We start from the raw sequence: 27429 nt of genomic DNA, 5'->3' as shown, positions 1-27429 counted from the left end.
CAACGCGCCACCATAAATAAGATAAGATCCAAAGTTCAAGATCACAATTTATCCAACTATTTATGTTTCTAGTTCCTAAGCGGAGCTGAAACATCCACTTTTGATTCTCAAACGAAAGAACTACGTTCTTGAAATATACAAAAAGTGTGGGTATCAAGCAACCTACAATTCTATCATTTATTATATAAATGGATTTAATAAGTGGGTTAAGACAAAATACCCTAATGTTTAAACACCACTCTATAAAAAATGCCAAAAGACTAAAGAATAAAAGGAATATTGAGCAAGGTGAAGTTGATGGATCTGATCGTAAAATGAGAAGGATAGGATTAAATGTTAGGTGCAGTAGGTGCAAAAAAATTGGCCATAACATATATACATGTAAGGTTCCACCATCACATACTAGTCAAGCAACTCATACCAGTTGGCCAATTCAAGCAACTCTTGCCAATCAAGCCACTCAACAAGTAAGGCTAGTCAAGCAACTCAATCAAGATAGCCAACTTAGGGAAGCCATGCAAAGGCAAATAAATTTTAAAACTGAATGTTAGGAGGCCATCAACAAGTGTTGTATCCTCAGGTCCTATTACAAGATTAAGTGTCATATAGAATTGTTGGACCTCCTACAAGACTCAGTTAATCTCAAACAAAGAGGATTACCCTAAGAAAGAAGTCCACTTAATTTAAGAATGTAGGTTTATGAATGGTGTAGGATTCTAAATGTTGTTTGCTTATGAATGTTATTGACCATTTTTGTATTTTTTTGGATAATAAATGTTGGATCATGTTAAGATAATGAATATTTTTTAGATACTAAATGTCAATAAATGTTTAATGGATATTAATAAATGTTACAATATTCTAATTACTTAGTTTCTAATATAATTAAATTGGTACAATTAAGAACACAATTTGACCGTATAAATTAAAAATATTGTTTGACAAAACTATGGTTAAACTAATACAATTAAGAAATACAGTTTGATAGTAAAACTAAAAATACAATTTGACGATAAAAAATAACATTTAACTGCATAACATTAAATTAAATTAAATTGTATAATATTACAACATAACATTACATTCAACCGCATAAAAGCAATTCAACAACATAAAACAATATAAACCATAATATTGAATTCAACTGCATAAAACAACCTAAACATTAAATTTACACAAACAACTTGTACATTAAAATAGCTAAAACAACAAAACTTAAAGTCTTTCAAATTTTCTTCAACTTCATAGTGTTTTTTAGACCCACTACAAGTTCTACAAGGAGGCATGGTAACGGGGCGAGTCGGAGATGATTTTCACCTCCCCCAAACCCAAACCTGAATGTCCAAACGATCTCCATTCTCCATTCCGCCAATAGGGATGGAGAATTAAAACCCAAACTCGTCCTAAATTGGTTCGAATTGAGTTCGAGTATCCCCATCACGCCACCATCCATATAGTGGAATTAATTTTTTAATAGAAATATTCATTTTTTAACATAAAATTACATTATAAATAATAATATAAAACATTCTCAAAAAAATTTATACATACATTTCAAATAATAAATACAAAACAAAATTTTAAAATATTGACCGCATATTTAAAATTCTAAATTATAAAAACTAAATAATAAAGTACATAATAAAATAAACAGAGTGATTTTGGGGTGGGTACTAGTGTTCCCATTAACTAACACATCCCCATATTTTGTAATCGGAGAAAATGCAAATCCAAACCTTAACTCAATTAAAATGGATTTTCCCCGTCAAACTTGTGGTGGGTTCGGGTGGGTCCTCACGAAAATGGGTTATGTTAACATACTTATCTACAAGTTCTTGCTTTTGTGCCTCAATTGTGACTCTTTGTGTTTCAAGATTATGTCGTTTCTCTTCATTTTCTTTTTAAAAAAATTTCAACCTCCTTTTTTGCTTCATCATAAAATGATCATTCTCATTTTCCATTTCTTCATAGAATCAATCAAAGAAATCACACTCAGTTTGAGTAGAACCCTGTATGAATTCAGAAACCACACTACCAATGTTACAAAATAAGCTCTATTTTAGAAATATCCATAATGATGAAGGATTTTAGAATGTTTACCCTAAAGTGTGGACATCTCCATAATTGTTTTTCATAATTGTTAATTGTTGTTGTCCTTTGAAGAACAACAATATCCCTCACGCCGATAATTGAGCCTCCATTGCAACTCTGAACTTGAATAAACCTTGGAATCAAAACTCTCATAACTCTTACCTTCATGTTTACCATATTATTTCGTGATGGAAGAACAATGGCCATAACTCATTTGTATATTCGATCGAAATGACAAGATAAAGTGAAGAACATCAACCCACGAATCACTTACGATTATGAATATATGTGATACATAGAATAGACATAAGTGGTTAAGCGTTCAAGGTTATGGCAAATACATAGAGAATACCTAGATGAAAATATTTGCCATAGTTCAATTTATGATTCATATATATATATATATATATATATATATATATATATATATATATATATATATATATATATATATATATATATATATATATATATATATATATATATATATAAAGAAAATCAAAGAAAAATATGATGGTGATAACACATCCGCCAACTGAGATGTCACAAAAACCACAGTATGTGATACTCCCTAATAAATTTAGAGATGAAAATAATTTTTTTTAAGTTAAGAGTAAACTCTAAATCAATGATAAAAAATAATATTAAATCATAATTGTATTTATTTATTATCAACTTAACAATTTTATCCAAAAATATTTCACTTTTAAATTAACTTTTAAAACCAAAATGAAAAAACTCAACCATGATGTTCTTTTCAAATCATAAATCCCTATATTTTCTTCATTTGGACAAACATTTAAGACACCTTTGTCTTTATAAATAGCATGAAGGCCCGTACACAATTATTTTCCCACCAACTTTTGTCTAAAAAACAACAAAATTAAAAAACCAATAAATAATATGGAAATAAACAATTAATATAAGTACTAATTATCTTAAATTTACTGCATAAAAAACCAGAAGCATCTTTTTATGTTAAAACCAGAGCAGTTTTCCTATAAATGAATGTTTGATATCTGACACAAAGAACAGAGTGATGGTGACATTCTCCGTCGGTGGATGCGACGACGGTGAAGGACCTAGCAACCCGAACCAGAAGCGCCGGAGGGTAGACGACGGAGAAGAAACAGCTTCTACAAGAGAAGAAGAAAATCAACAACCCCAAGAAGGTTTCGAAATGGAAAATCCCCCAATTGGAACCCTAGAAAACGACACAAACGAAAGAACATCTGGATCCAACGTAGATCAAACTAAGGAATTGGGTAAGAACGTATCTGCCATCATTTCCGACCCTGACGTTCTCGATTGCTTCATTTGCTCTGAACCATTGACAATTCCTATATTCCAGGTCAGTTTCCAATTTTAGCCTCTTTTTACTCTGGACTATGAATTTTGCATTTTTTTTTCTTAGGATTGTTATTTGTCTATGAATTTTGTGAACTGATAATTGATGTTAGATTCAGATTTAGCAGCTTGAAAGTTCAGTTGGGTTTCTGCTTTTTTGAATTTAGGAACTATAAAAAAAGTGGTTTTTAGATGTAGTGATTTAGGTTAGTAATTCTATTGTGAATTAAGAAGTAGGTGAAGAAGTTCCCTTTTGAAAAAGAAAGGAAAAATTGCACATTCATTGTAAGTCATTTGTAAGCAGCTCTACCCGAATGACAGGTCCATGAACCCAAACCCAATACCTTAATATTTCAGGGTAAATTGTTATGGCAGGTTCACTGGTGTGATTTTACAGTAAAAGTTCATTGGATTTGGGTCTTTTTGGTGATTTGAACTCCCCTGTTAAAGGCCATGCTTGTGAACTTTTCAATGCTTTGCTTTCCCTTTTGTAATGAGCTTAATAGAGTTATTTGTTATGCTTGAAATGTGGATGAGCGAGGGTCAATTTGTTGGCAGGGGTATTTGTTATAGACACGTTTATCTTCATTTTGTATATTGAGGGTTCAAAAGAAACAACTTTGAAGGATATAAACCTCGAAAGCAAAGTTCTTCATTGTTACAGTTGAATGAATTTTTGTGGCAGTCTTACACCTCAATTTTAACCAAAAAAAAAGAAATTAACTTTGTCATGGAGGGATAGGTAAATAATTAAGGGTCTCCTAACCATATAGATGATTTTCTGCAATAAACTCTTAAAAAACTTGAGGAATGAGGACATATAGTCTCAAACTTTTAATTGCTTATAAATAAGCTGTTTTTACTGATGTGTAACTGTAGACGAATTTGTTGTGAAGATGACTTTTGTCTTCAAAACTTGCTAAAGTATGTACTTTATGCATTCCTTGTGCTCAAAGTTGCTGATCACATGTTTGTGTTTGATTTAATGTTTAACTTTGCAATGATGCTGGGTATATGCTTTAACTGTCTTGTTTGCTGTTCCGTGTGATGAAAGATCTAATTTGATAACTTTCTTTGTGATTAAATGACAATCAGTGTGAGAATGGGCATATTGCTTGCTCTAAATGTTGTGGGGAACTTAGGAACAAATGTCCCATGTGCTTAATGCCCATTGGGTACAATCGTTGCCGTGCTGTGGAGAAGTTGTTGGAATCGATTAAAATATCATGCCCGAATGCAAAATATGGCTGCAAAGATATGTTTAGTTGCAATTTGAAAACTAGCCACGAGAAGGAATGTGTATACATACCATGTAAGTGTCCACATACAGGTTGCGACTTTCTTGCATCATCGAAAGAGTTAGCTCTCCACTTCAGCCATAGACATGTAGGCTTTGGAATACAGTTTTCGTACGACAAATTTATATCTGTCTCATTAAATACTCGCCAGAAAGAAATTGTTCTTCTAGATCAAAATGATGCAAGACTATTTATCGTTCACAATAACCTTGTTGATCTGGGAAATATGGTCCATGTTAGTTGCCTTGGCCCGAAATCGGTAAAAGATATTCATTATGATGTGTTGGCTAGGTCTCAGGGGAGCACATTAATATTGCAATCTTCTATGAAGACTATTCAAGACAATAATGGCTGTGTTCCTACAACTAACTTTCTTTTGATTCCATCAGATCATTTTGGTTTTGGACAACTCAAATTGGATATTCGTATAAAGTCTCAACTAAACCATAGCTGAAGATCTAAAGGGGCTACAACTCTGATGATTGCTATATGTATTTGTTTACTCCAGGATTTTATCACATCGAACCATTCTCTCAATGCCAGACACAGTAGAATTTGACAACTCTCAAGAAAGATTCTGATGTTTTGAGTAGGGAAATGAAAAAAAAAATGCTTTTGTTGTTGTATTTGACTATAGTTTCAAGGTTATCAAGTAAATATGTAATATGTTAAAATTCTAATTTTTCTTTTGAGTGTTTGTTGTGTTGTAAATTATTACGAAAATTAATAATTTTAGGTGTGTTCCGAAAATATAGAAGTTAAAGTTAATTTTTTAATTAAGAAATAGTCAATATTTGTGAATTGTTCTAATAAGAGTTGCAGTAGACGGTTTGTATTTTGAATTTAGAAATAGACATTATTTTGTGAAGTGTTGCAGAATACGAAATGTTGCTTGAATATTCTGGATTCAGAAAAACATAATAGAAAACTATATTCTCTTCATACAAAATTTTAGATTTCATCTTTCCTACATTCGAGTTTTATCGGTCTTGTGCAAACTAATCTTGGGTATTCCTGCATACAAACTCTAAGGCAATTTCAGAACGCTTGAAATACTATAAGGAATGTGATTCGTTAACAATTCTAGTCTCGATTCATTTGATTTAAATAAATTTTCTAACAATTTTATAATATTTCAAATAATAGAAACGAGACTAAGTGCCTCGTTCATGATTCTAGTCTCGATTCATTTGATTTAAATAAATTTTTTAACAATTTTATAATATGAGATTAAAGGTAGTGCACTGTCAGTGTAAATTTTTTTTACACCATCATCCAATAGAATTATAACGTTCTGTCATGTCATATCAGTATTTTAAAATTAAACTTATGATTTGGCGGGATACACGTCTTTGATTGATTGACAGTGTAAAAATATTTTACACGGTCAGCATAGTCTTTTTTCTCTTATAATATTTAAAATAATAAAAATCGAGATTTTTGTTTCAAAGCATCAAATAATGAATTATTATGCCATTTGACATACTCTGAACACAAGAAAAATCACTATAATAAATATATAATAAATATAGATATGCTTTATTGTTTCTTATAGAAATTAAAACAGTGAATAATCATAATAATAAGATTTTAAATATAAATTTTTCTATCCATTGATATAAGAGTTTGATTATCAATATTATAATTTTTCGATAATAATTTTTTGGTTTAATAAAAACTTAAATTAAACTTAATCAATTATATATGTTAATGTAACATATAAAATGTTGAGTTACTTCATTTCGATGTTGTAATTAAATGAACATACAATATAACATATTAAATGAGCATACAATGCTGTAATTAAATTCGTATTTGCTAATAACATAATCACGCAACAAATATTTTTCAAATTTTCTATTTCTTTTATATACATTGCATCTTGGTCATTGTATTGGTAGCACATAAACAGATTAATAGTAAACGTTAATAAAGCATAAATAGTATACAATATATATTAAATAAAATGTTACATTTAAGATTTGAATTTATAATTAAATGTTAGTTTTCTGTTCCATAAACATTTGAATTTTCGAAATGCAAATTTATTTTCTTCATGTGTTATAAAAGGTGTGTCTGTGCTCATTTGACCTTCGACACTTTCTTGTCGAACTTCTCTAATAGTTTGTCGAACATATCTTTAACAACTTCATTAGTTGGTTCATCACACATGATTCTCACTGAATCCTTCTAGATGTTCTTAGTCCAATCTCACTCCTTAAACCCATCTATGATCACATCTCTGCTGATCACGATTTGCTTGTTCATTTGGTTGAACAGTTTGTATTCACCAGTCGAATGATATTCCACTAGGATAATCTTACTCGACTTATCATCCAACTTTCTTCTCAGTTGATATGGAACATGTCTATGTGATTGTTAGCTCCCACTTTCGACGTCTAATGTGGATTAAGAGAATTAATTAAGGAAATAAAGTTTCCTGTGAAGAAATTGAATGTTTCGACAAAACTATACATTTTGAAATTTCAGTAGAAGATACCTTGATGCGGTGTGGACTTAGAAATATTTCTAGCAGTTTGGAGATGTTTTCGGCAAAAGCGTCACTGATGATAGTTCGACAAAGGATTTGAATTCAAATGAGGGAGAGAATTATTTGTTCTTATCTAACTGCCAAGGATATATGTGGGGCGTAGTGGACAATTACATACATGCAGAGCGCCACTTGTCTCAACCAGATGAATAGGCTGTTGGAAGCAGTTATTTCGATTGGTATAAATAGGAGGTCTTAGTGTTAGGACCGTGTGTGTGTTCAAGTGTGTACAAATTTATCAACTTGCCCAAAGTATCCGTGTGTAGAGAAAGTGTAAATTGAGAAAAATGTACGATTGATATTGCACCATGTTTTTATTTAAAGCAATTTAATCAATCTTTTCTTTTTAGAAATTTATCTTCATCGCCATTTACTTTCCAACACTTTCCTTGCCTTCTTTGCGTTATTTTTCCTTTACATTCTTTAACAAGTTATTTTAAGTATGAACATTATCGAAGTGTTTATCATTCATTAGACTTCACCCTAAAAATAATTAGCACATGTCCTAGGATCAATCTGATCGATCATGTAAGTAACCAATATATTTTAATTTGGAAGATCAACGGTTGTTTACCAATTTTCACGGTAAACAAATTGGCACGCCTAGTGGGACATTGCTAACTGTTTTGAAAAAAAAGTATTTTTTTCTTCATTTTATTAGTTCTTGTCGTTCAATCATTTTTCTCCTTTTTGAAAAGTTTATTGTATGTTATTAAGAAGTGGTAAAGTAACCACCACCAACGAAGATAGAGAAAGGGGAAGATACACGAGGGGAATGACAAATTCAAACCAGCCAAATAGTGCGAACCCTCAGAATATGTCAACTAATAATGGAGAACCACCCCCAGTTCCTTCGACGGGGGGACGAACAGTTCTAGCAACCGTTTCTGAACCTATAGCGTCAATGACAAGTTCGATGCCTACGCATTCGATTGCCCACACTGAGCCTATCCCGAATTTTACTAGGCCAAGGGCCCCTCCACAAACTCCCCCACCAATAGGGACTTTTGTGTTTAGACCTTTTATGCCTCCTGGGTTTTCGATGTCGTTAAGTGGTCGAGATCAACCCTACGAAATGCCAACTTCGATGATGGTAAACTTACAAAGCGCCTCTCCAATATTTTCAGAAACTTTGATGACTTCGCCGTTACAGGGATCAGATTATGGGGTAAACATGGGTCGAAATAGCCAGCCTTTAGGAATGGGATATTCTATCCACATGCCAAACTTGATGAATAACTCTGCTGCAGTCATTAGACAGCAAATGGATGAGAGTAACCATGACATGATCCAGATGTTGGCCCAAACTATAGGGACAATCCTTAATCCTCTAATCCAAAATACTACTCAGACCAACCAACAAATGGCAGCGCAGATGACGCGTCTGGCGAATTTCTTTGGTGTGCCTCAGCCTCCCCGACATCCATAGAGAGAGTATATGGTAGAAAACCAAGGGGTAACCTTCGAGGAGGATCTCACCATTAACCAACTTCAACATAACCAAAGAGACACACCTAGGGCGAAAGTGGAAAACCTGGGAGGAGCGGTCGAACAACATAGGGTCGAACCCCCTAGAAACCAACCACGAGTCCCAATAGAGGGAGAACCAAGGGTAGTATTGGTAAATAGGAATCAGAATGTTGATAACATCGTACAACAAATTCGACATGATGATATGGCAACAGATAATAATCTGGAAGCTATGGTCGAAAAAATCATGGCTCTAAACAGAGAAAACTTTGGCCTTCGAAGGCCAAACTATACGTCACCACTCTTAGAGTATATCCTCCAGTCGGACTTACCCCCTAGATGGAAGGTCCCTAAATTCACTAAGTTTTATGGGGATACTACTGAATCCACTGTCGAACATATGGCTAGGTATTTAATAGAGGCAGGAGAAATTTCGAACAACGAAAACCTTAGGATAAAGTACTTTCCAAGTTCTCTCACAAAGAATGCCTTCACGTGGTTTACAACCTTGTCACAAAATTCGATCCACACTTGGACTCAGTTGGAAAGAATGCTCCATGAGCATTTTTACATGGTGCAAACGAAGATTAGTCTAAAAGAGTTGGCTAGTATCAAACGAAAGTTTACTGAGCCTATTGATGACTATCTGAATAGATTCTGTTTACTAAAAGCCAAATGTTTTATGCAAGTGCCAGAACACGAGTTGGTCGAAATGGTCGCAGGGGGCCTTGATTATTCCATTAGGAAGAAATTGGACACCCAATACTTGAGGGATATGGCCCAACTAGCTGATAGGGTTCGACAACTAGAGTGTTTGAAGGAAGAAAAAGCTAGAGAAAATAGGAATAAGAGAGTAGCCTACGTCGAATTTAATGAAGATAACGAAGGACCATATGATGAGCCTTCGAGCTTGACGAAAGCGAGATCGACCTTGCTGAACTAAAATAAGGCTCTCCCTATTCCTGTAAGGTCTTAGCCCATTTGAATGGAAAAACCCCATCGATCCAGAAAAGAATGATAAATTTCCTAAGAAAACTTACACGTTCGACGTTACAAAATGCGACGAAATCTTCGATTTGTTAGTTAAGGATGGAAAAATGATAATGTCTCCTGGTGCTAAAATGCCTCCTTTAGAACAAAGAAAGAAAATAGGTTTTTGTAAGTACCATAATTTTCTGGGTCATAAAACGTCTCAATGTTTTCTTTTCAGGGATCTTGTCCAAAATGCTATTCAGGAGGGAAGACTCAAATTCAGAGAGAAACCCAAGAGCCAAATGAAGATTGACTCTGACTCTCTACAAGTAGCTAACGCTCACTACATAGAGCCAAATGATGTAAATATGGTCGAAGTTACTGATGACTTCAACAACACCATCAACATGGCCGAAGTTACTGAGGACTTTGTTAACAAGGCTATCATGGTCAGGGTCTCTGAGTACCTCGACCAGGAGTTCCTCAAGAATTTTGCTTAGGAGGCTGCTGAAAGCTTCACCAACGAAACCACTGACGGTTTCGACCCTGGAGTCACTAAATATTCCAATTTGATGATGGTGACCAAAGAGACTGTTGATAGTTTCATACAAATGGATAAGGTTGCTAAAGGCCTTCAAATGAAATTCCATAATCTAGGCATCACTGAAGTGTCAACATGGAGGTCAACATGATCGAAGTCTCGCAGAAAACCCCCATGGAAGTTGACAACGAGCGTCGATAAGAAGAATACAACAAATTGGCCTTCCCAAAAGAATATGAGACTCTAATGGACTTCCTCCATAGGTGCTAGAGGAAAAAATCAGAAGTCATGTCATGCCCTCGATGCAGTGCCGTGTTGGACAAGAAAGTGGCGCACAATCTTGAGGGAGTCATGAAGGAAAAAGACAAATGGGATCAGAGAGCCCCTTAGAACCAACAGGCTTTTGAGCTTAGAAGAGCTTTCGATCCAAGGAGGTATTTCGACCCAAGCAAAACTCTGGTGAATCTTGATAGGACAAGACAAATGGGTCCTACTGCCAAACCTATCTCCTTCAAACCCATCGCAGAGGCTTCCAACGGAAAATGGGTGAAGCCAGCCGACGACAGAAAGCGTGGCCAGGGAAAATGGCAGAACTTCAAAGTAGACAGAGGTTCGTCGTTGGCCTACTGTAAAGAATTCCAGGCTTCCAGAAAAGCAACCTACATCTCTGAGAACTACAAGGGGTAGAATCCCATGACAAGGTCCCAATGGAGAAGGGAACAGAGAAGGAGGAAGGCGTAGAGGGAGGTTAGGGAAAAATAAAACGTTGAATCCAGCACCAACGTACCTTCCAGAAAGAAGGAGAAAGAGGATTTAAGACTTGTCGAGAGAAAGCCTGCCACTCAAGCAGAGGCGACCAAAGAAAAGAATGATTGAGCGGTAGCGGAAGACGAAATGCTCACAGATGATTTCGACTCTGGGTCAGAGCCTTCGTTGGATATCATAGTTAATATGGTATTAGTGCTACCCAGAGAATTCGACCAGATAAATGAGGTCGAGGATACTGACAACATCACAGAAATGGAAATGGCCGCTCATAAACCAGTGTGACATTACGTAATGAACAATGGTTGCGTGGAGGAACAAAATGCTTTCTTCGAACGAATAGATGAGGCTATGAAGAGTCATCTCAAGTCTCTTTTTATTATTGGGAAGGTCGAAGACGTCCCAATTAATAAGATTTGGGTAGATTGTGGCGCAACGGTGAACCTGATACCGCATCACATTTTGAGGAGAATAGGTAAATATGACACAGATACCAAGCCCCATAATTCGATACTTTCCAACTATGAAAGAAAGGTGGGTACCACCCTCGGGGTAATCCAGGTCGAGCTAACAATGGGAACTGTCACCAGATCAACGATGTTCATGATTGTGGAGATAAATGTCAACTATAACTTGCTACTTGGACGCGAATGGATACATGGAGTAGGAGCTGTACCATCCTCCATGCACCAAAGAATCACCATCTGGTGGCCAGAAGGTATTGTGGAGAACGTAGAAGTAGACCAAGGCTACTTCAAGACTCCAATCAATCATGTTGACAGACGCCAGTTTGACAAACACTTGGCCAATATTTCTCCATGCGATCCGGCCAACTTTGCATTCACTCCAGACGACAATGCATACCACTCTTTATATCTACACCCCACCAATGGTTTTCAATGGGATCATGAGGTGGTGGGCGAAGATGATTTTGGGTACATAGGAACGTCAGGAGTCGACCCAACAGGTTGGGGAAGCGAATTCGGTGATGATGACTGAGTTCAAAGCACTAAAAATAATTTCAGCTTACATAGCCTAAAACAAACAGCAAGCGACCTTGGAGGCTGAAGACAAACACATGGTTGTCGAAGCCAACAAGGAACTTCACCAAAGAGGTCTTGGTAAAGACTTTGATCTAGAACCACATGATAAGGTTCAAGGTGAAGATCAAGACCAGAGGCTCGACGCCATCTGTCATACGATGAACTGACTTTTGTGTTTTTGCTTTGGAAAGCGAATGTCGCGGATAGCAAGAGTCGCCACCGACTTTTCTTTTATCCAATAAGGAAAGGCGGAAAAGAACAGGAAAGACCTTGATTAGATTTTGGGTTAGGGAGGTACATTATACAAAGGGAAGGTGTTAGCACCCTTTGTATCCATGGTTATCCATGGGCTCTTAATTGCTTAATCACTTATGTTTTTCTTGTCCGAAAAAGTGTTTGAGAACTGTTTAGAAAATGTTTTGAAAAGAGAGTTTAACTTTGTAATGATTCTTGTACGAATGTATACAAAGTATTTATCTCGTTTAATTTTGAAAGTTGTTTAGAAAAATATAACTTGGCAATGATTCTAGTACGAATGTATACCAAGTGGTGATTTTCTAATAGATGTTTTGCAAAGTGTAAGGTGTGAACAGTATTTTAAGTTGTGAGTCAGCATTTAAGAGTTATACCTACCCAAGGTCTTTATGGGTATTTCCTATCCTTATGAAGGTAAAACGGTCCTTACTATTGAGAAGTAAGTAGTCTTGTCCTTTGGATGTAAAGGGACATCGTAGGGTCATCGATTGGTCATTGAAGGCAACATTTGTGAGGATACCTTAGCATTCGAAGGGACGATCATCATTTAACCGTAGGCTACCACGAAGGGTCATCGAGGGACAAAGTCATGTATTCGAATGCAACATTCGAGGGACTATGATGATTTAACCGAAGGGTCTTTGCTAAGTGTATCCCCACATTCACGGGACATGACCGTAATACCGTAAGGCAACAAAGAGAGGGCCAAGATCATATATTCAAAGGCAACATTTGTAATCAGTTAGGTAATTAGGATGAATCTCCACAAGGGTATCCCACAAATAAAGTGGAATACCTAGCAAGCTACCTTCTTCGGGAGTATGTGAGCCCTCACAAAATTCAGCAAACAGGTCAGAATACCAAATGGGGTGCGATCAATAGTTGCACCGAACAAAGGAATCGCAGCAGTAATAATGTCAGGCAAATAATACATAGCTATGATAGAACATGTCAGATAAGCACAGAACAGAACGGAAAAAAATCAGCGACTGTCATGTTCGCTACTGCCTCGCCTAGCGAAGGCTTGGCGAACACTCGCTACATGTTCGCTTAGCGATGTGCTAGCGAATGGCTGCGGGTTTTGAGTTTAATAACAGTACGATTTCAGCAAGCTCCAAACCCTATGGCATCCATTACAGAAATTACATGGTTAGACATCCATGCATACTTAAATCCACATGCAAAACCTAAGATACATTTATAAATTCAATCATAATGCCACATGTAAATTGGGAGCATAAAGCGGTAGTGGTAGTGCAAACCTGTTTGCAATTGAATTGCAATGTTGAATTGGCAGATCACTCTTAGGGTTGGTGTCGGATTGAGTTAGGCGGAGGTAACCTTTGTGCAGATGAGTTTCCTTCAGGGTTTCCTTTAGGGTTGTTCTGAATTCTCTTGGTTAGCCTCCAGGGTTTTTCCGGTTGCCTCTGTTAGGGTTTGCTTGTTCCCTCTCTCTCCACCGTCTGTCCCTATCCCCGTATATCCCTTTCTATGTATGAAGTTCTGGTATTTATAATAGTTTTTGTGACCTAATGGGCTCAGAATGAAGCCCAAAATTTCTGGTATTCGCAAGCTTCGCTAGGCGAGTGGTGCAGCGAAGAGTTCGCTAGGCGAAGGATTTTGCTCGCCTAGCGAGCAAGCCAGTTTAAGTCATTTTCTGGATTTGGCCACCTGTGCGTTGGGTCTTTGTTCCTTTAAGATCAATGTCTTGAAAAATGAGTTGGAGTGCCTTGAAAAATGTCTTGCAAGATTAACGGGCAAATTTTGGGGTATGACACCATCTATGATGACGAGCCTTTGGAATTCGAGAAAGATCCGCTGGTAACAAACATTAAGATTCTAGCTCAAGATCCACTTGAATAAATCTACTTAGGAGAGGGGATGACAAAAAGGCCAACTTACATCAGTGCCAATATCAGCCCTTAACTCAAAGTCAAAGTGATCCAACTACTGAAGGAGTTTAAGGACTGTTTTGCATGGGATTACGATGAGATGCTTGGTTTGAGCAGAGATCTGGTCGAATTAAGGTTGTCCATCAAGCTTGGGAAAAAGACCATCAAGTAGAATCCAAGGCGATTTGCACCTGTAATTCTCTCAAAGATCAAAGAGGAGGTCGAAAGGCTTCTTCGTTGCAAATTCATCCGTACCACCAGGTAAGTCGAATGGTTGGCAAATAATGTACTTGTCATTAAGAAAAATGGTACTTTGAGGGTTTGCATAGATTTTAGAGACTTAAATACTGCAACCCCAAATGATGAATATTCAATGCCCGTGGCGGATATGTTAGTCGATTCTACCACGGGCCATGAGTATCTCAACATGCTTTATGGATATTCTAGATATAATCAGATATTCATTGCTGAAGAGGATGTCCCAAAAACAACGTTTCGATGCCCTAGAGCCTTAGGCACCTATAAATGGGTAGTGATGCCTTTTGGTCTGAAAAATGTTGGGGCAACATACCAAAGAGAAATGAATTTGATCTTCCATGATTTCATAGAGACTTTTATGCAAATTTACATTGATGATATTGTTGTTAAGTCTGTTTCAGGGAAGAGCCATATAAACCATCTTCGGCTGTCTTTTGAAAGGATGAGAAGACATGGTCTGAAAATGAACCCTCTCAAATGTGCTTTTTGTGTGCAAGCGAAAGACTTCTTAGGCTTTGTGGTCCATAAAAAAGGAATCAAAATAAACCAGAATAAGACCAAGGCCATAATGGAGGCGAAAGAACCATCAACTAAGAAGGAATTGCAATCATTGCTAGGCAAGATCAATTTCTTGAGGAGATTCATCTCGAAACTCAAACGCAAGCCTTCTCATCTTTGCTTCGACTCAACAAGGAAGGATTCGAATGGGGGCAAGCTCAGCAAGAAGCTTTCGACAAAATCAAAGAATACCAAAGTCATCCGCCAATTCTGACACCGCATTGCAGGAATAGGAGTATGAGGTTATACATATCTGCATCCGACAAGATTTTAGGGAGCATGTTGGCTCAAGAGGATGATAATAGTGTCGAAAAAGCCATTTACTACCTCAGTAGGGTCTTAAATGATGCAAAAACTAGGTATAACATAGTTGAAAATTTGTGTTTATGCTTGTATTTTTCATGTACGAAGTTGAAGCATTATATAAAACCTGTTGATGTTTATGTTTCATCTCATTTTGATGTTATTAAACATTTGTTGTCTAAGCCAATTTTTCATAGTCAAATTGGAAAATGGGCAATAGCTTTAACTGAATATTCCCTAACTTACATGCTATTAAAAGTTGTTAAGGGGCAAATGGTAGTAGACTTTATAGTCAACCACTCCATAATTGAAAACACATTGAACTATCTCGAAGTAGAGCCATGGAAGTTGTACTTCGATGGGTCTAGTCACAAAGATGGAACATGCATAGGAGTTCTAATTATTTCTCCTAATAAAATTCCAACAAAATTCAATTACAAAATGGAAGGGCTTTGCTCGAACAATGAGGCTGGATATGAAGCTTTAATAGCCGGACTTGAGATATTGTTGGAATTGGGGGCAACTCGAGTCGAAATAATGGGTGACTCGGAGTTAGTTATAAATTAGATAACAAAAGAGTACAAATGTGTTAAAGAGAATCTCATCATGTATTTCATAATGGCCAATCGATTATTAAGAATATTCGAGATGGTTAGTATTCTACACATACCTCGATTGGAAAATCAAGTGGCTAACGACTTGGCTCAAATTGCATATGGGTATAAAATTTTAAAAGAGAAATTGCAATGAAGTCAGAGGAAGAGTTGTGTCGACTAGATTAGCCCTATCAGACTTGGAAACGACAAAGCTGGGATACGCCGATAAAAGGAGCTTCGAAATATTGGTAGTAGATATCCTGACAGACGAGGATTGGAGAAAACCAATAGTGGAGTATTTACAGAATCCGACAGCGTCTACCGAACGGAAAACCAGGTATCGAGCTTTAAGTTATGTTATTTTGGATATTGAACTATTCAAAAAGACTCCTGAGGGAGTTTTACTCAAATGTCTTAGTGAATCAGAGCAATATCTAGCCCTTTCAACTGTCCATAGTGGGGCATGTGAGGCACACCAGGTTGGCCATAAGATGAAATGGTTATTATTTCTCCAACGGATGTACTGGCCTACCATGTTAAAAGACTGCATTGAATTCTCCAAAGGATGCCAAGAGTGTCAGGTACATGCAGACATACAACATGTCCCTGTAAGCAAACTGCATTCTATAGTCAAATCTTGGCCTTTTAGAGGTTGGGCTTTAGATTTGGTTGGAGAAATTCGACCACCATCATCTAAAAATCAGAGGTATATTTTGGTTGGCATTGATTACTTTACAAAATGGATCGAAGCTATACCCTTGCCAAATGTAGACCAAGAAGATGTGATCAAATTTATCCAGAAACACATTATTTTGTAGATTTGGAATCCCAGAGACCGTCATAATAGATCAAGGATCAATATTTACTGGTCGGAAAATGCAAGAATTTGCTAAGGAAATGGGTTTCAAATTATTAACTTCTACGCCATATTATGCTCAGGCTAATGGTCAGGTCGAAGCAACGAATAAGGTGGTAATTAGTTTGATTAAGAAAAATATGGGGATGAGGCCTAGAAATCGGCATAAGACTTTAGATCAGGTTTTGCGGGCGTGTCGAACCTCCCCCAAGGAAGCCACTAATTCGACCCCATTTCGACTGACCTTTGGTCATGATGTAGTTTTACCAATTGAGATTTACCTACAATCAACAAGAATTCAGAGGCATCATGAAATTCCATCAGAATCATATTGGAACATGATGCTAGATGAGTCAGTTGATCTAGATGAAGAGATACTCAATGCCTTGGAATTATTGAAAAGGCAGAAGAAGAGAGTAGAGAAATCTTACAATAAAAAGGTTAAAGTTAAGACGTTTTCACTTGAAGACTTGGTTTGGAAAGCGATCCTTCTAATGGATCGAAATGATAAGGCCTTATGGAAATGGTCCCCCAAATGGGAAGGTCCTTTTCAAATTTTGCAAGTATTCTCTAACGGTACTTATGAGATCGAGGAGCTTAATAAAGATAAAAGAATCTTAAGAGTGAATGGAAAATATTTGAAAAAATATAAGCCAGCGCTCTAAGAGATAAAAATAATAAACGGATAATTGTATGCAAATTGGTCGAAGCCAACATGGTAATAAAAATGTTGCCAACATGGCTTAAATTCATCACAAAGGCCCAAAGGGCTAATAATTAGTATAATTGAAACCAAAAGTCATGAAGAGATAAATAGAAAAGTGACTAAAGCTAAAAAGGGAGACGAGTCTTCATATGGAGATATTTTGCCTTGTGAAGCTCCAGACATTTCTCATATAGGGATCTTTTTGAACGAAAAGTCGCAAGCTCTGCCTCTAATTTTCGCGCCTTTTCGACAAACTCCATACCAAAATCTAGCTCCTTAGCCATGGAAGTGTCATCAAACTTTAAAAGCTCACCTTTGCGCTTTTTGGCTTCAGAGACTTTGGCATGTAGTTCCTTTATTTGCGCTTCCCAAGATGCAATGTCACTGTCATGGCTTTCGATCTCCGCCCTATTTTTCTCTTTGGTCTTCTCCAGTTTCATTGCTTTGTTAGTCGATTCAGTAGTCGTATCCCAAGCAGCTGCTTCAGCACCAACTTTCTTCTCAATTTCGTTGGTGATTTGGGGTAATAGCCTATGATTAACAACAACTTGTTTGATCATAATGCCCAACTCTAAGATGATGTTGGCAACCTCGGGAGAAGCTTATAATAAATTAACTTGGTTAAGGAGAGTTTTCAAGGATAAGGGGGCAGAAGGATCAACCATCAAAAGTAGGAATAGATAATCCTTAAAGATTTTTTCTTTAATCTTCAAGAGTGCCTCATCCACAGGTTTTCTCGAAGGTTGATCCTCAGATGTTGTAGAGGTGTTAAGACTTCTTTCAGACGGGTTCTCTCTTCTACTCAGTATAGCCTTCAAATACTCGAGAGATTGACTTTGCTTCAAGGCTGCTAGTTTTTCTGAAGAGGGACCCCGAGCTGTTCCTGTCGAAGCTTTGATGCCTTCAGGAATAGCATCAGCTGTTGGAGTGGCAATACTTAAGCCCTAAGGCTGTCCTTCATTTGTCTCATCGTTATCGTCCTTGTTCCCATCACCATTGTTATCTTCCTCCTCGTGGTCATCATCATCATCACCAGGTCCATCATGGAATAATGGTTGGTATTCTTCTTCTTCTTCCCCCATCTTCTCATCTTGGTCGTCATTACCTCCCGGAGCAGCATTATTTGTACCTTCAACATCAGGCGAGCCACCTTCATAGTCATTTCTAGCATGGACTTCTTCATCCACCACCATATCATCTTTGTTCACTTCAGCTTGGGTTTCTTTACCTAAGTCATTTTCATGATCAAAACCATTGGTATGGGAGTATTGGGTGGTGATTTTGAGTGGCGAAGTCTCACGCTCCTCAGCAATAGGTTGGTTAATTTAGCTCATTGAGCTTTTCTCTGAATCCCTTGCAGATGTTGGAGGTAGGTGGGTTCTCCAACACTATTGAGAAGGACTGGTACATAAGAAGATTTGGCTGATGTTTGTGTAGTAGCGCTTGCACCACCCTGAAAGTCAAAATCGAGAGTTAAATTAGTCAAAGTTATAGAAGACAATCAATCGAAAGAACAAAGTAATGTATCCTTTTACCTTGTCTCTTTCGACTCCAGGGCTGGAGTTGTCGCTTTGAACCTGCACTACTGCTATCTTTGATAACTCTTCAGGATTAGGCTCCAGAATGGTAAGATCAGCAGGTCGTTTTATAACTCTGGAAATTTTTTCCTGAGGCTGGCTCAAGGCTTCAGCAATTTTTGGTTGCTTCTTCCTCTTCTTGAGAGTTGGATCTAGAACAGGAGACTAATCATCTTCGCTCACGACGTAGACTTCAGCTTCTTTCATTTTGAATTTTTGAGGGGTAGGGGGAGGCTTTCGAGAGACCTGAATGAAAAATATCAAAGTGTTAGAAATACCATTATACATAACAAAAAGTAATGGGCAAAGTAAAGATGTGCCTTTATGGTCTTGCTACCTCCCTCAGCCTTTGCTTCGACCAACTTCTTGGCCGTTGGTTTTTTGGGTGGAACTCTGGTAGCTAAAAGGAAAAACAAAGCAATTATTATAATCAAGAATAAATATCCTAATATAGAGATGTGATTCAAAAGGCCTCCCACTCCACACCTTCATATATATATTTGATTTGATGTGAACATCTTCGATCCCTATATGAAGATGCCCTTTGAAACTGTCGAAAGTGTGCTTAGTCGCAACCACCCATTGGGCCTTTTTCTGTGATTGTTGTTGAAGGATTTTTATAGAATCCCCACAGATGAACCAGTCTGGGAATGAAGAGGCAATGGCCACTCCAAAATAAGCATTTGACAGTCGAGGAAATTTAAGAGGATACATTTTGAAAGTCGTTTCGTATCGTTTCTTAAGTGGAACGTACAAAGGGATTTTTAAGTTCTCCATTTTCTTTAAAAAAAATCCTTCAGCGTGACATCTGCCTTGCAGACGGTTCGACTAAGATCATCGGGCCTATAGGCAGTTTCAAAATAGTTTTGGAATGCCTAAATTTCTTTGATGTGGGTGTAAGTACCTTTCTTGAATTTTTCATGCATAGAGAGGAAAGTTTTATTAATGTGCTAAGTGAACGAAGGAGCATCATAAAACTCTTCAGCATAATATTGTGACCACCATTTCCCAAATTCTAGAGTGCAAAGGAAGCTCGGCTCGAAGCTAACTGGGGTAAAGCGTGTTTTGCCAGTGTATCGAGCTATTTGTTTGAGAGCGGTGGCTTCGATGTGATTTACGTTATATAGAAGGAAGGTGCTTTTTTTTTGTCGTAAAGACATTTTGGGAGAACCTGAATCAACCCAAAATATCGAGCCACGAGATTGGGCTGATAAACAATCAGGGTGACCTGACTCTTTGATGGATTTAACCTAAGGGTTATTAGTTTTAGAGTTAGAAAGGCTTCCCAAACTAAAAGGGACTATGTTTCTTGGTTTTTGGTGGGAGATGGGAAAGGTCTCGTGAACCATTCTGGACTGTATTTTCTGGCTGCGAAATGGGCCATGTTCGACGTGAACTCATGATGTTTTGCAAACATCATGACATAGCTCATAAATGTCGATCGAAGGGATTTCCCTTTATCGCTTGGGGTTAGTTGAGCCCAACGGATTCCTCCGACCCTTCTATTTTTTACTTCCTCAGCTTCTTCGTTGACGAGGCTCTTGTTAGGAAGACTTGCCTCGAAGGTGGCGTTTAGCCAAAGTTACAACAACCAGAAAGGACCAGAAAGGAGGATATTTCCTTTTCCTCCCAGACTTTTAAGTTGAGCGACACCATCATTCAAAGATTTGTAGAGGTTGGCCAGAATCATTTTGCTCAGGCAGACGTCGTAACCAGAATGAAGTTGGTTCGCCAGAGTGAGATATTTCTTGGCAACATGTAGTGACTTCGAACAAAAGAAACATTGGGATAACCATAAAGCCAAGAAAGCAATGTGTTCTACGTCGGAGACGGTGTCAGTATCTTTGTCATAGTAATATGCTATGTGGGTTGAGTAGGCAGCCCTAGAGGTGGAGAAGGCTATGGGGTCATTAGATTCTACATCTGGGTCATAGGTATTCCCAATTGGCTTTAGCCCTGTGATAACGGCTATAGCAAAGATAATGGGTGTTATCATTCCGCAAGGGAGGTGGAAGGTATAATGAGTATTGTCCCAGAAGTACAAGGAAGAAACTAATAAAGTCGAACTGTAATCCAGTCCTACATTTGACAACATAATTAGGTCATAAATTCCCATATCCTTCCAGGTTTGAGATTTGGTTTTTTCTATCTTGTTTAGCCAACTTAGATAGTCAGTTGAATCTTTGAATGATGGGGTCGCTCGGAAGACTCTAAAGCCATTGTTCATAAACCTTAAGTTTATAGTTTCATCTGTTAAAGATTGGGGTTCCTCAGCAGTGGTAGTCCTTTCAGCCCTAAGTTTTTTTTCTTGGCCTATTGGTTTACATCTATGGTAGGTGGGGAAAAAGTCCCTAAGTTTGCTAGAATCGATGTTCATGTCAGGTAAAGTCCAAATAAAGCATAATTTTTTCTAGAGACAGTGATTGGAATGAGTACCTGAGATTCATAAATTCTTCGTTGTTCTTCAGTTCTTGGTTCAAGAATATATTGTTGTTTACCCATCATCACTGGGCCAGGAAGCGTGGCAAAAGGAGGAAGGTCTGAGATCTTTTTGGGGGCGTTCGTTTGTTTAATGGAAACCTTGACAGCCTTGGTTGTTTCTTTGGGGACTTTGCTTGAAGTGACCATTTTGTTAAAGGTTTGAAGAAAGAAGAAAAATATGGGTTTTTTGAGGGTGTTTTGAAGAAGATGAAGAGTTGAAGTACTTGAAGATTTCAGAAAGCGTGAAAAAGTGGAATTAGTAAGAAATGCGCTTTTTATAGATTTTTTGGAAGAAAAAATGGTTCAAATCAGCATTAATGGTTGACAAACGAGTGAGACACGTGTCTCTCCAGGATTACATAGTGGGACGGTGGTAATTAAATCCTAATCCCACGATCTCTTAGGGTCTAGGAAACATGATGATTAAAAATATTTACGCATGGGTTGAAAAGACGTGTTGGAAAAAAGGTAATGATTGTTTTGACGTCATAGGCCAGCTGAAAAAAGATGAATAGTTTTTGCAAAATTGGAGCATTAGTGGCGTCGAAGCTATGCAAGAATTGTTCAAGGCGTCAAACCATAGTCTCAAAAAATGCCTTTTTCTTCGAGATGTCGAAAATGACATTTTTTGGGGGCAATTTGTTAGCTCCCAATTTCGATGCCTAATGTGGATTAAGGGAATTAATTAAGGAAATAAAGTTTCCTGTCAAGAAATTGAATGTTTCGACAAAATTATACATTTTGAAATTCCAGTCGAAGATACCTTGATGCAAGAGTAAAGATAATGTGTGGACTTAGAAATATTTCTAGCAGTTTGGAGATGTTTTCGACAGAAGCGTCACTGGTGGTAGTTCGACAAAGGATTTGAATTCAAATGAGGGAGGAAATTCTTTGTTCTTATCTAATTGCTAAGGATATACGTGGGGCGTAGTGGGCAGTTACATACATGCAAAGCGTCCCTTGTCTCAATCTGGTGAATAAGCCGTTGGAAGCAGTTATTTCGATTGGTATAAATAGGATGTCTTAGTGTTAGGATCGTGTGTGTGTTCAAGTGTGTACAAATTTATCAACTTGCCCAAAGTATCCGTGTGTAGATAAAGTGTAAATTGAGAAAAATATACGTTTGATATTGCACAATGTTTTTACTTAAAGCAATTTAATCAATCTTTTCTTTTCAGAAATTTATCTTCACCGCCATTTACTTTCCAGCACTTTCCTTGCCTTCTTTGCGTTATTTTTCCTTTACATTCTTTAACAATTTATTTAAGTATGAACATTGTCGAAGTGCTTATCATTCATCAGACTTTATCCTAAAAATAATTAGGACATGTCCTAGGATCAACCTGATCGGTCCTGTAAGTAACCAAAATATTTTTAATTTATAAGATCAGCGGTTGTTTATCAATTTTCACGATAAATAGTGGTATGGATCCAAACACCTTCAAGTGACTTAAGCTAGGTTAGACATTAGACCAAAATTCTTCTGGTGGGATACCTTCAAACCTCTTTGTCAGACATCTGTTCAATATGTATGTTGCAGTCGACACAACCTCACCCCATAACTCATTTGGGAGATGCTTGCCTTTTAACATACTTCTCACCGTTTTCATAATGATCTTGTTCTTTCTTTCAACAATATCATTTTGTTGAGGAGTGTATGGTGGCATCATATCATGCATAATTCCTTCTTTTATTCATAGTGTATCGAAGTCTTTTGACACATACTCTCTACCTCCATCTGTCCTCATAACCTTAATCTTGTGACCACTCTATCTTTCGACCATTTCTTTGAACTGGGTGAAAACATCGATCACATCACTTTTCTTCTTGATTAAGTAGGTCCACAACTTTAAGATGTAATCATCAATAAATTTAACAAAGTACTTGTTACCTCCAAGTGAATCTATTTGGAGAAGACCACACATGTCTGAGTAGACTATCTCGAGAGTGGATTTCGTCTTGCTTCTTGCATCCTTGATGAAGCTATTATTGTGTTGTTTTCTTGAACACATTCTTCACATACTTCTTATGGAATATGGATTTATGGTAGATTTGAAACCATGTTCTTCCTCTTGAGATTACTAATGTCATTAAAATTCAAGTGAACAAATCTGTAATGCCATAACCATTCATCTCTGCTAGCTGCAGTCGCTAGGCACTTGTGTTATAACACATCAAGTTCAATCCCTAAGGTTCTATTCTAAGACAACGGATCCTTCGAGATTAACTTATTTCTTGAGTCGATCACTCTCATCATTCTATCTTTGATCAATATTTTGTAGTTCCTTCGATCAGCTGACCTATACTTAGTAGATTACTCTTCATGTCAGGTATGTACTGAAGGTGAGAAAAACAAGAAAGGGGGGTTTGAATTGTTTTGAAAAATAAGTGCTTTTCAAAATGAAAACCACACAATGATTTTATACTGGTTCGCTTATAACACAAAGCTACTCCAGTCCACCCGGCCGAGGTGATTTCGCCTTCAACAAGGACTTAATCCACTAATCTTGAAAGATTACAAACAACGTCTAAGATAAAAGTCTCTTAGCCCTCTCAAGTATACAGACTACACAGAGTCACTTGAGGAAATCAACAAACAAAATAAATGAAGGATTAATGTAATCTAGAATGCTTCTAAGAAAGCAGATATTACAATAGTAAGAACAAGAGTTTTTCACGTAATAAGCAAAAGCTTCGTGAAGATCTTAGAGAGCAAGAGTGTTTTTCTTGAGTGTTGATGTTTCAGTATAATTTTGGCTTGTTAGCTAATACTTGTCTCATACTGAATGTTGATTTGCAGTCCTTTATATATAGAAGTGAGGTAGTAGTTGAAACTGGTGGATATTAAAATGAATTTACGCCATCACTTAAATAGCTTATGCAGGATAACTTTCTCTCCTTGAAATGACTACTTACCACAAGTAGTGTCTTCTTTATTGAAATTGGAGATTAACGTCTCTTTCTTAATTAGGAAATCCATTTGCAAAACTTTACTTGACTTTAACGTTACTCTTTCATGATTAGCAATTCCATGCTCAGAGTATATGTGTTTCTGGAGAATCTTGGAATCTTGCTTCTGATGTTAATCTCTTGTGAGTTCAGATAGTTTCTTCAGATAGCGCTGATAACTTCTGGAGTTAGACAACCGTTGTTCAGAGTCAGAACTTCTAGAGCGTATTCTTGTTCAGATGCTTCTGATGTATTGCTCAGAGTTAGACTTTCTTGAACTTGTCTTCACTTCAGATGCTTCTGATAATTTGATAATTTGTATCTGATCTGGTTTTGTATCTGATGACATCATCAGATTTCTTCCTTCTTTCTTTAGAACCCTGCACACTTAGAAACTTTTCGTTAGGGTGCCATTTTTGGTTTCATCCTTTGTTATCATCAAAATCAAGGAATCTGTTGTAGAACAATTTTTGTTCTTACAATCTCCCCCTTTTTGATGATGACAAAACAACCTTAATTAGCAGATGAAACATGAATAATATTAGATCAGATAGACAGAAGCTCCCCCTGAGATAATGCTAGGGAGTTCAGAAGTTCTTACCAGAGTTTCTTAAGTACCGAGGTTTCTGAAACTTTCTGCAATTTCTTAAGTCCAGGTTAGATAAATTTATTTTTAAGAAAAATATGTTGCAGAATGCTTAAGGTATTAGACAATGTTTTCATCAGAGCTATTAATGACTTCTCCCCCTTTTTGTCAGAATCAAAAAGACATAGTAAAACAAATAATGGAAGAGAAAAACATTGTATTAAAATAGAAGCACAAAGGCAACAAGAAATAAGAAAACATCAGATTTCAGAGAAGATAAAAACAACAGGCAAGCAGAAAAAAAATAAATCCTAAGTGCCTAAGGGTTCGGAGGCGGAGGCATTCTCTGAAGCAACATAGCAAGCATGTTCTGGATGTTGTTGTTGACAGTATCTTGCTTGTCCATTCTGGCCCGGAGTTCATTCTGATCTTGCTTGAGTTCTTTCAGAGTCTGAAGAACCATAGGGATCACAGAAGAGGACTCCCCCAGAGTCAGAGCCTGCTGAGCTTCAGCTTCAGCAGCAGCTTGTGCTTCTGCATCCGCCAGAGCCTTAGCTTCAGCTTCCTTTTCCCTTAGGATTTCAGCTTCCTTAGCAAGTCTTTCTTCTTCTAGCCTTCTTGCTTCTTCTTCAGCTTCCTTGGCCAATCTCTCTTCTTCCAGCCTTCTGGCTTCAGCTTCTCTGGCAAGTCTCTCCTGGAGTCTTGCCTCAGCATCTCTGATGTAGCCATTTCTGACTTGTTCAGATATGCTCTTCAGTCTAAAAGACTCAGAGGTCATCCAGCCAATGACTCTGTTCCAGTGTGTCCTTACAGATTTAGGATCATCACTGATTTCAGAGTTAGTGGTCAGAGACTTGACCTTTTGTACTGAAGCTTCTGCTACCTGCATGATGGCTTCCTCAAGGGTAGGTGTAGAAAGTTCAGGTTCATGTTCAGGTTCATAGGTATGAGGTGGAGAGTTTGGAGGGCTGAGATTTAATGTTTGAGGTTCAGATTCTGATTCAGGTTGAGGTTCAGATTCTGCTTCTAGTTGAGGTTCAGATGTTTGGGGTGAAGCGTAAAGAGGGTTTAAATCTAAGGGTTCAGTTTCAGCTTCAGGTGCAGCGGAGATGTTTGGTGGGGTGATATCAGAGGTGTGGGGTTCAGAGGGTTGAGTTTCAGAAGGTATGGTGGTTGTTTGTTGTGGTGGAGGTGAAGTTTCTTCAGATTGTGTTTGTGTTTGTTGTGAAGCAAGTTTATGAGCATAAATTGTGGCTATGGTTGGGGAATCAGGGTCAGGATATTCTGGGTCAGAAGAGATGGAAACATATGGGGGTGATTCTGGTTCTGAGGATGATGAAGAGGAAGTACTTTGGTGAGTTTGTGCAGGTTTAGAGGGAGGTATGAAAGTACGGGCTACATTTAGAACTGGTGAAGGTTGGGAGGTTCTGATGGTTGAAGGTGGGATTTCAGAAGTAGTAAAAATAGGTTGTGAAGAGAGAGGGTTAGAAGAAACCATCAGAGGATTAGTGGTAACAGAAGGAACAGACGTACCAGTAGATATATTCAGAGGAACTGAAGATCTGCTTCCAGAAGCTTCTTCAATTCTTGCCTTCTTTGCCGGAGGTGCTATCTTCTTCTCAAAGAGACCTCTCTTGTATCTGACGAAATCTGCTTCTGAATCTAGACAATCGTCGAGGCTGAAGTCAGAGATGTCAACACCTTCATCCAGCAGACGATTAAGATAGATGGCCACCGCATCTCTGGGTTCGTTCTTGAAGAACCTGGCAAGGCCATGAGGCATCTTCCTCTGATCTTTCAAACAATCCCAGGATGTGTCCAGAGTGGGTCTGACTTGAATCTTCTTAATTATCCCCATACTTTTGAGATTTCTGGCATTCAGAGGCTTCCCAACATCTATTGCCAGATCTAGCATCAGCTTGGTCTTCTCCAGATGATCCACCAGCCCATTCTCAATGAAGACATCAGATAGCAATCTTCCCAGAGGAATGTAGGATCTGGGCTTCATATTGTTTCTGGTTTCTCTGACAGAATCTCTCAGATATCTGAAAAGGAGAGCAGGGAGGCAGATCTTCACACCCTTCTGAATGCAATACAAAATGCATTTCTGGTCTGCATTAATGTAGTCAGAGGAGTTAGAGGCTGGACGGTGGTGAATAGTTCCCAGAATAATCTTCAACCACACTCTGAGGTTCTGGTGCAGCTCTTTGTTCTTTGAAGGATTTCCTTCAGTGTTGGGTTTGAAGATTGTTGGGTTGATTACATCAGTGATGCGCTTTGACCTAGGAGGGATGTTGTAAATCCTTTTTCCTCCACTTCTTTCCATGTTCAGTA

At 37.5% G+C, this 27429-nt stretch overlaps 1 protein-coding gene across 2 annotated transcripts in view; it reads left to right on the top strand.

Annotated features, from left to right (window-relative positions):
• Window positions 1-3007: 3007 nt before the first annotated feature.
• The window catches only part of LOC127108521 (E3 ubiquitin-protein ligase SINA-like 10), a 36649-nt gene continuing 12227 nt past the window's right edge, over window positions 3008-27429 (top strand). Inside the window, exons 1-2 of one of the 2 annotated variants that reach the window (XM_051046006.1) lie at window positions 3008-3442; window positions 4534-5027. In XM_051046006.1, coding sequence (XP_050901963.1) covers window positions 3131-3442; window positions 4534-5027 — 806 coding nt within the window. In that variant the 5' untranslated portion in view covers window positions 3008-3130. Of the gene's footprint in view, window positions 3443-4533; window positions 5487-27429 lie in introns of those variants that run through there. The other variant, XM_051046005.1, reaches the window with a different exon arrangement.

This window comes from Lathyrus oleraceus, chromosome 7 (genome assembly GCF_024323335.1).
Source record: "Lathyrus oleraceus cultivar Zhongwan6 chromosome 7, CAAS_Psat_ZW6_1.0, whole genome shotgun sequence".
NCBI lineage: Eukaryota > Viridiplantae > Streptophyta > Magnoliopsida > Fabales > Fabaceae > Lathyrus > Lathyrus oleraceus.
This window is presented reverse-complemented; position numbering and strand designations above follow the sequence as displayed.